We start from the raw sequence: 10,685 nt of genomic DNA, 5'->3' as shown, positions 1-10,685 counted from the left end.
CGCAGGCGCGGAGCCGAGTCCCGCTGGGCCGCAGCCGGTGGCCGGCTCGCAGTGGGCCTGTACCCAGTCCTCCACGCTCGGTTCCCCCTCGCTCTGCGGAGACTGGAGGACTGACCCGACCACGCGGAACTGTGGCGGCAGGATGGCGCAGACCGCCATGTCCGAGACTTACGGTAACTCGCGGGTTCAAGGGTATGTGTGTAGTGGGGCAGGCCTTGGGGTCCCGGAATGTTTGTGGCTGGGGTTAAGGGTATCCAGAGCCGGTGTTTAGAATATCGAGATGTTGGGGCTAGACTGGGATCTTAAGAACCTCGCGATGTCAGAAGCCAGAGGAAGATACTGAGAATCTTGGGATGTTTATGGCTGGGCTGGGCTCCTAGTAATCTTGGAGTGCCAGTAGCTGGGATTCTGAGAATTTAAGTCCCAGAGACCAGGTGGAGATACCGAGAATCCCGGAGTGTCAGCTGCTGGGGTCCTGAGATTCTTGGGGTGTCAAGGTCGGGCTAGAACTTGAGAGCACCTGGATGTTTGGGGCTGGGCTGGAATCTTGAGGATCTGGGGGTGTCGGGAGCTGGGTTGGACTCTCTGGCCAGCAGGTGCCCCCAGCTGTGCAGAGCATTGTGATCCTCTCTTCTAAGTTCCCTCCCGCTATGACCGTGGTTTCACCCTACATTTTCTTTGGATTACTTAAATAGCTCAAGGCTGGGGGAGCCGGTTTATCACTGATTCTCCCCCTCCCCACAGCAGCACCGAGCGCAGGGATGAAAGCTCAGGGCCACGCCTGCATTCAATGTCTTTGGGGGCATGGCTGTGGGCCCCTCAAGGTTTGGAATTCCTTTCTTTGCATTGAGATTATAATGAGTTTTAAATGGTTGAGTGCATCTCTTTTCTGGAAACCCCTAGCCTCATGTATCTTTCCATTCCTCCCTCAACCCTGTTTGGGTTGCATTATAGCTTTTTATAAACACACGTCCTCTTTATGACCATAAGCCTTGGGTATGGAGTTGTGTCTTTTTCATCTTTGTTTCTCCTACAGCACCCAGCCGTTTCTAATGCATGTGCTGGGTCTCTCTCTCTCTCTCTCTCTCTCTCTCTCTCTCTCTCTCACACACACACACCCAGTCGAGGTAAGAATAAGCAACTGGTAGTATGCTTAGTTGCCAGTCCCTAACAGACTTGAGACTTTGACTTGGTATGTGCTGGTTCCAGGGAGGGACTCCCCTGTAAAAGCATGCTGATCATTTCGTGTTATCCCAATGTGTCCCCTGCTTCCTTCCTGCCACAGGGTGGGGCTAGGGTCCAGCCAGAGAGGTTCTAATCATTTTAAAAGTGCCATGGAAACTTCCCCAAGAGTTTGCAGTCCAGTGAGGAATAGATTGTTAATTCAGTTGTGACCTAAATGGATGAACAATTAAAATCCAGGCAGCACAAGCTTGGTCTGCCCAAGTGTGTGAGAAAGAGCTGACCCAGATGGGCCAGAGAGGGACACATGGACAGCTGGGGATCTGGTCTGGGAGCATGGCTTGAGCACCTTAACTTAAGGAGGCAGTTGAAGAACCTTGAGGTTTGGACTTTGAGAGGGTGGGACCCTGGGAAGGGTATTATGGGGCTCCAGTAGCCTCGTTCACTGACTCCTGGCACCAGCAATCTTGTGGCACTGAGACATATTTTCTGACCCTAAGGCACTATCATGGGTAGCTGGCTTTGTCGGAGCTAGGTGTGTTTACCTTTTCCTTCATTTCAAGGTATTTTCCAAATATGCCTTTAGTTTTCATTTTTGTTAGTTTTGAGACAGTTTCTCTCTATATAGTTCTGGATGACTTAGGATTCATAGTGTAGCCCAGGCTGGCCCCACACTTGTAGCAATATCTACAATATCCATGTTTCCCCATGTCCAGGTTTTTACTTTTTAACTAAGTCTGAATTTAATCTTTCCTTTCAATGGAGGAAACAAACAAATTAAAAGCAAATAGAAACTAATAAGTGGAAGTTTAGCTTTAGAAAGAGGCAAGAGTGGTCTCTAAAGCTGCTGGCATAAAAGCATAGTCACCCAAAACCAAGGCAGAGGCTGTCACCTTCCCTCATCCCTGGCTGTGTTTACACAGTATTGTTCCCCAAATTAAAACAACCAAGACCTCTCCTTCCGGACCTTTGCCTGTTGGCTGGCATAGGAATGTTTGCCTAACCTTTAAGTTTGTGTTTGGGGCTGGTTTTCTCTCTTATGTGAAAGGAGGTTCTGTGCAGCTTAGTGGAAATTCGGTGAAAAATAGGTGCCAGTGTTTATGGCTACTGCTAATGAACTGGCTGCTAATGGCCTGTAGAACAGTTCACACCTTGCACTGGCTGAGTGGTGGTCAGCACTTTCTTGATCTGAAGTCCCTAACTCCATGAACACTGTGCTTTAGATCACATAATATCATAATGTAAATTGGAACGTTAAGCAGGTAGGCTTCTCATTGAAATGCGGTTAACCTAGTCCACCTGATGAGACTGAGACATTAGGATATCAGTAAGCGTACCACTGGGTGTGTCTGTGGTGGGTTTCTGGGCATGATTGGATCCCAGAGGCTCCTAACTAATCAATGGATTAAACCCTTGATATATTCATGATCTGATGTTATTATTGGCAGGTGATCAAAGGTTGGAGGTAGGTCATGGTTGGAGGAAACTGGAGGAATGTCCTTGGAGCTCTTTCTTACCCCTGCCTCCTCTTGTAGTCTCTTCTCTTTGCTTCCTGGCCTCGGTTGATGTGAGCATCGCATCACATATCCCCAGCTAAGATGGACTGACCCCTGTGAAACTGAGCCAAACAAATCCTTCCTTCCTTTAGTTCTCTCAGGCATTTTGGTCCCAGCTAACAAAAGTGAGTGTCCCTAACCCAAAGGGAGATTCTCCTAGTTATTGTTATGGACACAGTATCCTATGGCTATCTGTGTTCAGTGAACATTAGTGGGGCCGAGGACTCATGTCAGCAGCCTGAGACCTGAGAGTTTGAAAGCTGTCCTCAAGTACTTCCTGATGCCCCAATGGTGAGTCACAGAAATTACTAAGCAGTGTATGTGGTGGGAAAGTGCCAGGGAGCTTTTAAACGTGCTAAAGACTGGCTTGGAGGAAGAATTCAAGACAGGTGCCTGTGCATTACAATTTATTCGAGAAACTCCTGAGACATAAGAATTCTGCTCATGTTGCTGGCCCCATGGTGGTTTCTGTCACAATATATTCAGCATAGTATATTCAACCTAGAAAATAACACACAGCATTCTGGTGTCTAACAGATAAGGTTGAGATCAGCAGGGTATTTTCAGCTAACTTCATATCCTCATTTGTGTGCATGAGGTTTGAATTGTGTCCTCAAAGTCACACGTACGTCCTAGCTTTGGACCTGTGGATGTGACCTTATTTGGGATAAGATCTTTGCCATTGATTATTGAAGGTGGAGTCATGCTGGAGTTGTATGTCCCAAACTTGGTGACTGTGTCCTAATGAGACCAGGGAAACATGGACATACATGTTTGTACATACACGAGGAGAGTGGACTTTGGCATCGAGCCTCCGGTTGGAGAGGTCCAGCCAAGGTACCCCCAGCACAGCTGCCAACCACCAGAAACTAGGAAGAGGCAGGTAGCACCCCTCCCTGAGCCTGCAGGAGCTCAACACTGCCACAGCTCATTGCAGCCTCTGGCTGTGACAGCAAATAGCTGTCACATTAAACCAGTGGACTTGGGGCACTTTAAGGTGCAAAGCCTTGGAAGGTAACTCACAGGACTTAGTCATTATACGATGAGTCTTGAAATGTAGGCTTGATAAGGCAATTTGGATTGACAAGAATATGCCAAATTAGAAAGAGTAACATTTTCAAAGACCCTTCATTTATAAAGTAAAATTAATTTCCTGTTAGGAAAATCACCTGAATTACCATCACCTTAACTCACAATTGTCAAAATATTTAAACAGTTCAAGCAGACATCAGAAAAAAGACTGCCAAAGTCTTAGTTTTCTTTTTCTCATTCACTGGAGATTTCAAGAAGCAAGGACTACGGCTGGGGTGGGAGGCATGTCCATGATCCCAGCACTTAGGACGAGGAGAGGATTAGAAGTTGAAGGTCATCCTTTGCTATACTATATAGGGAGTTGGAGACCAGCCTATGCTACATGTGATCCTGTATCACAAGAAAGGAAAGAGAGAGAAAAGGGAAGGAGCTATGGAGGAAGGGAGAAAGGCAGGCTAGCAAGATTTCATAGTTGGACGGAGCTTGGTTCCCAGAACCCATGTGAAAATGAGAGAGCAGATTCCACAAAGTGTCCTACACACACACACACACACACACACACACACACACACACACACACACACACACACATTGCACACTGGTGCCCTCATACGAATTATACACACACACTCACATTACTAATAATAATTTATGGAAGAAGAAAATAAAGAGGAAAAGGACCAAGTCTAGAGACATGCGCCAGTGCCTCAAGAGCCTGTGTGTCATGAGATGAGCCTCGTGGTTTCACCTACAAAAGGGCTCCAGGGGTCTGGAGATGTAGAGATGCTATTTGGCTCAGGAACTGTGTTTGAGTGCTTTATCAGGAGTGTCCAACCTTTTGACATTTGATTTTGTAGTCTACAAATGTGTTAGGCATCATTCATAGCTATCCTGGAATGCTTGTGACCGTGGGTATAGGTCAGACACATATTAATGTAGTTGGTATAGACCGTACTATATCACAGCTCATCTAAGAATGTTGGAACATGGTTCTTCGGCAGAATAAGATCAGTATCTCATGGTCATCCGGGATGCCTCCCAAATCTATAGTACCAGTTCCACCATTAATTCCTAAGGATCTTATTTCTCAATACCCTCCTTAACTATTCCACTGGTACCTCAGAGAATCAGAATACAGTGCGCCCCATGCCCAGTCATATAACCCTCCACCTCCCTGAGCTGCTACTCTCAGAGTCGCCACCTGCCTGCACCACTTAAATGTTCTGCACCCTCAGGTCCTGAGTCCAGATGTCTGCTAAGTCCCCAAGATGACTTTCCACAGAGTCCATGTTCTTTTCTCCCTGGAAGAAAGGGAAGTTGAGTCAGAGCTGCTTGGCCAGATCCTAAATAAAGGAGGTTCACTTGGTTCCCATCTCAGTGACTTAGCAGGTTTGTGACACCTACCCCTGGATCTTAGCTTCTATAGGCTTCTTATAGGACTCACAGCTCCCTGAATGTGCATGAGAGAAGAGGCCTTGAGAAAATTATGTTGGAATGCAGTATCATTGAAAAACCATGATGATTGAGTAAATAAAACTCCCTAAACTTTCAAATTCCCCAAAAAGCAATTTGGGGTAAATATAAGTTTGAATTTTCTTCTTGCTATAATAGCAGTCCTTCTGTTAAAGACCATGCTAGTTTCTTTGTTTTTTTTTTTTTTTTTCTTTAAGAATTCCCATGTTGGCCAGGTGGTGGTGGCACATGCCTTTAATCCCTGCCAGCTCTCTGGGATCTCTGGGAGTTTGAGGTCAGCCTGGTCTACAAAGTGAGTTCCAGAATAGCTAGAACTGTTATATAGAGAAACCCTGTCTCGAAAAAAGAAAAATAATTTACATGTTGACCCACTTTGTATCAATTATTCATAGCAGACTTTTTTTTTAACAATTCAGCATTGATTAACTATGAACCAGGCTGACCTCAGACTTACAGAGATTCACCTGCCTCTGACTTCTGAATACTGGGATTAACCCAACGTGTGTGTGTGTGTGTGTGTGTGTGTGTGTGTGTGTGTGTGTGTGTGTGTGTGTGTGTGTGTGTGTGTGTGTGTGTGTGTGTGTTATGTATGGGTGCCCACAGAGGCCCAAAGAGGACAGCTGAGCTCCAGATCTGGAGTTACAGTGGCTGTGAGCTGGGCCCTGAGGTTGAACTCTGGTTCTCTGGAAGGACAGGAAGTGTTCTTAACTATTGAGCCATCTCTCCACCCCTGAACATTTCTTTGAAATAAGAAAAGGTTCATGTTGTTTCTGGAATTACTTCTCTCAGGTCTTCCTAGGGGGTGTGGTCAAACTGACCTGGTATGTTTTTATCATTTAGTAATTGTAGTAGAATATTGCCCAGTTAAAGTGATGGAAGCCTCTGCTGGCCTACACCTGGCATGTGCCTTAACCCCTGTTGCTGTGGTGGAATTTCTGAGATTGGGCAGTTGTGTGTGTGTTTGTGTGTGTGTGTGAGTGTGTGTGTGTGTGTGTGTGTTTGTAAGATTTACTTTTCTATTATGTGAATGAGTGCTTGCTTGGATGTATGTAAATATACTGTGTGTGCCTGATGCCCAAAGTGTCGGGTGACAGCATTGGATGCCCTGGAACTGGAGTTATGGTGATGGTAACATGGGATCAAGCAGGTGATTGTGAGATGGGATCAAGCCCTCACCCCAGGGTCGTCGTTCTCCGTGTCTCACTGCTGGATTGCTTTCCCTGCAATTGAAGACCATGTGATATTTGCTACTCAGTGACTGTAACTGCGGAATAAAATATAAGATGGCACAGGGCACTGTTATTTAAAGGGCAGAACTGAGTGTCATGCAAATAGTCCCAACAAACAGGAAGTAGAGGTAGGAGGGTAGCCTGGGCTACATGAAACCCTGACTTTAAAAAAAGATAAAACAAAAGGAATCATATTATAGCAGAGGACATAAGGCAAGTAAGCACTGTATGCTCAAACATTTTATGTTATTTATTTATTATTTTTTAAGCTTGTCTAAGAGTTCCAAGGAGCTGGGTGTGGTGGCACAGCCTTTAATCCTAGCTCTCGGAGGCAGAAGAAATCAGATCCAGCCTGGTCTACATAGAGAGCCACAGACCAGCAAGGGCTGCAAAGTGAGACCTTGTTTCAAAAACAAGGTAGTTTATGTTGTGAAAGACTTGCTCAATACAAATAAGTGTGAGATGACAGTGAACTCGACACCTAGTTGAACGTGTGCTCCAACGCTGCATCAAAACAAGTCCTGCCTCCAACAGCTGCGCACAGCACTTAGTGGGCAAGTCCTGTGGCTGCTACTGCTTCTCTTGTCTGGTTTTTGTTGTTGTTTTGTTTTAAGACAGAGTTTCAGACTGGAGAAATGACTTAGTGGTTAAGAATACTTGTTCTCGCCGGGCGTTGGTGGCGCACACCTTTAATCCCAGCACTCGGGAGGCAGAGGCAGGCGGATCGAGTTCCAGGACAGCCTCCAAAGCCACAGAGAAACCCTGTCTCGAAAAACCAAAAAAAAAAAAAAAAAAAAAAAAAAAGAATACTTGTTCTCTTCCAGATGACCCAAGTTCAGTTCCCAGCATGCATATCAGGTTGCTCACAACCTGTAACTCCCCTGTTACTCCTGTTACCCCTCTACAACTCCAGCTCCAAGGTGTCCCATCACCTCTGGCCTCTGTAGGCACCTGCATTTGTGTGCATATACCCACCCAGACACACATGTATGATGTGTTAAAAATAATAAAAGAGACAGGGTTTCAAACGACCCAGGCAGTCCTCAAACTTGCTTTGCAGCCAAGGCTGGACTTGATCCTGATCCTTCTGCCTCTACCTCCTAAAACAGATTACCAGATTGAGCCACCATACCTGACTCCATCACCGCACAGGTGTAGAGTGCTTTGGTATTTAAATCCTAAGGAGTCAGTGATATTTAGATGGGGGAAGAAAGGACACTATTCATAAAGCGCTAATAAATTATGAATGTGAGGTCTATTTTAGAGAGACGTTTATCATTTTCTTTTCAAACATAAATTTTTAATTGCGCAGAAAAGCAATTGGAGGCTTAAGAACAAAGCACCCCCTCCTTCAGCATCGCTGGCAATATATGTAGAGTGTGCGTTTAGCAACCCCACCGTCTCCTGGTGTGTCTGCCATAGCAGTTACTAGGGGTTGTTCACAAAGTAAACACAGGTCTGAGCACAGCCAGGGTCCCTTTGCAGATCAGCTCTTGCTGATGATCAAAGCAAAACGTTCTTTCAGCACTAGAAGGCAAACTCTGCCATTGGGAACAGAAGGTCCAGGTGAACTTCTGCCTTGTTCCTAGGTACAATCCAGGGCCCAGCCAGCCAACACAGGCTTTGATGAGAGTCCATTTGAGAAACGATTTTGCTCTCAGTTAGAGAAGATGAAACAAAAAGCCAAAATAAATAGAACCCTGACTTGGTGGCCTGGTTCAACTATGTTCTTTGTGGGAGAAGTCAGACAGTGCCATTGTGCTTGTGGAAGCTGAGCTCTAATAAAACCTGTTCTGGAGATCAAATTTCCTGGACTGATGAGGTCACGTGGACACTTCACAGAGCCTGAAAATAGGGAAAACAAGCATCCCTGCTGAGGACCCAAACCTGAAGCCAAGGCCTGCTTGGCCTCAGAGCGATGCGTGGGTGGACCTGGTTCTGCAGCTGCCAGATTCGAGAGATGGTCAGATGAAGGCTGGGCAGCCAGAGAAGTAACAGGTGACAAGCGGGACCTTGGGGGACCTGCCCAGGTACTGTCTGCCCAGGACTGACTTGGAACCCCAGTGGGGTGCTCTCAGTAGACAGTCCCTAGACAGTCCCTGTGCATTCAGATGTCTGGCTTCATTGTTACTGTTTGCAGAGGGAACCCCGCTTTGCCCCTAGTCATGACTACTTGGTAGCCTGTCATTTACTTTGGTCTCCCTATGTAGTCAAGGATGACCTTCAAGTTCTGATGCTCCTGCCTCCACCCTCCAAGGGCTGAGATTGTAGGTATGCACTACCACGCCCAGTTTATGGACACTAGGTATCAAACCTAGTGCTTTGTGCATGCCAGGCAGGCTCTACAGTCATAAAAACATCATAAATGTTCTGGTCTGTCTTAGAAATACAGGTCATGCTCCTTAGTTACACATGCCCATGAATGGACTATTCCTAGCTGTTGCCAGGCGTCAGCTTTCAGGTCAACACCTTGAACACTGTCTGAAGTTCTTCTGACACCAAAGATAGTCCTGTGCCCAGTGCTAGCTACGCTGGGAACTTTCCCCACCCAAGGAGCCTGAGTGGAGAGTTAGTCTTGCCTATGGATGGGGATGGAGTTTTATAATTAATGCCTAGTACACTGGTGCCCAGAACTCAGATCCACTATGAGGTGGACCAAGTCCCATACAGGGGTGGAAATGACCAAGAGGCTAGCCTTCAACACTCCTACTGATGTGACCAGATCTTGTTGACTCACTATGTTCCAGTTCCATATGGAACAAAATCTGTGGATCCAGGGCTAACTAGGGCTAAAAGGTAGGGGTGTATAGTGGTACCACAGGCCTAGGAGGCCTCTAGAACACAGACACTGTCTATCTCAACAAAATACTGTTAGGACCCATGTTGTCTGTGTGCGCCTATTGTGGCCATATCATAACAGTAGGAGGTCAGGCTTTCAAAGATGATGAGACCTCAAGTCTCTGCCCTTGGTGGGTCAAAGCTGACACCTCTTGAACCAGATCCCCATAAACGAGGGGCTGAGAGCCAGCTCTGTCTAGCATACTTACCTGCCCTCCCAGTACATCATGGCTCATCAAAAAAAAAAAAAAAAAAAAAAAAACCTTTGGGTCAGCCACAAATCAAGTTAGCTATTCACACTGGGTGGGGTCATGCACACCTGTAATCCCAGTACTTGGGAGGCAGAGGCAGAAGTCTAGACTGCATATTAAAACTCTGTCTAAAACAGAAAAGCTATTCAGCGCTCTCCCTTTTCCTCTCCTCTCTGTCTCTCCTCTAATTGAGATATTCTGTAAACCATTTTGACAGAGTATTTGCCTTTATTTCTTTATAGAGTTTGGCAGGCTTCATCCCTCTGTTAACCTAATCAAATTCGACAGTCTACTCTTTAATACACCCCAAATTTGCTCCTCATTAAGGGCAGCTGTTCTAATCAGACCTCTCTATCTTTGGTTCACTGTGTCCTGCACTGGCAGCTGACTTCCCTTCCTGGGCTGCCTTGCCCTTAGGAGGGCACCAGACTGCATTTTCTGAAACACACACCCCTTGGTGCTGAGCCCCGCCCCTAGCTCTTTTGAGCTGCTGTCATCCACCGACATTCAGGCTAGCCACCATCAGTTCATCTGCTGTGCATCCTGCTTTGTCCTCTGCTCCTGACTGACATGATGCCTGAAGCATCTAGAGAGAGGATAGGTCAGTTCCTCAGCCTCACAGCTCCGCAGGGTCATTTCTAGTCACCTTCTCCTCATCAGGTATTCAATTCCCTGGCTCCACCCTGGGCATCCTCTGCCCAGTTCCCATCACTGACGACACTGCATCCTGACATGGAAGTTCCTGGTTCCTCCTTTCCAGATACCCTGCCCTCCACCCCTAGCTCCAGCATCTGTATTTGCTGCCACTGCTTCTCTGTGCTTCTAGGACATGTACTTTGCAAAGTCCTGACCAAATCCTTTACTTTGTAGATCTGCTGCTATAGAACAGAGAGCTTTGTAGGGGGAGGTGGTGGCCCCTAACACTCCCCTTTGCTGTATGTCAGCTGTCTTGCACATCCCAACACACTGTTGGCCCCGGTGGAACACACTGTTGGCCCCGGTGGAGCACACTGGTAGATGAAGATACTGGCAAAGGATGTGCCCACCTCTGTTCCAGTTAGCACATTCACCTGTGCCTTCCCTGTTGTCTCAGAAGGAAGTCCCACCTTCCAAGATGAACCAGC

At 46.6% G+C, this 10,685-nt stretch overlaps 1 protein-coding gene across 2 annotated transcripts in view; it reads left to right on the top strand.

Annotated features, from left to right (window-relative positions):
- Positions 1-10,685, top strand: part of Rab4a (RAB4A, member RAS oncogene family) — a 36,143-nt gene continuing 25,458 nt past the window's right edge. For both annotated transcript variants that reach the window (XM_021230479.2, XM_005064662.4), the window contains exon 1: positions 1-173. In XM_021230479.2, the coding sequence (XP_021086138.1) occupies positions 143-173 (31 nt within the window). In that variant the 5' untranslated portion in view covers positions 1-142. The remainder of the gene's footprint in view (positions 174-10,685) is intronic.

The sequence above is a fragment of the Mesocricetus auratus genome, unplaced genomic scaffold, assembly GCF_017639785.1.
Source record: "Mesocricetus auratus isolate SY011 unplaced genomic scaffold, BCM_Maur_2.0 Super-Scaffold_100013, whole genome shotgun sequence".
Lineage (NCBI taxonomy): Eukaryota > Metazoa > Chordata > Mammalia > Rodentia > Cricetidae > Mesocricetus > Mesocricetus auratus.
Note: the sequence above shows the minus strand (reverse complement) of the source record. Positions and strands in the feature narration are given on the sequence as shown.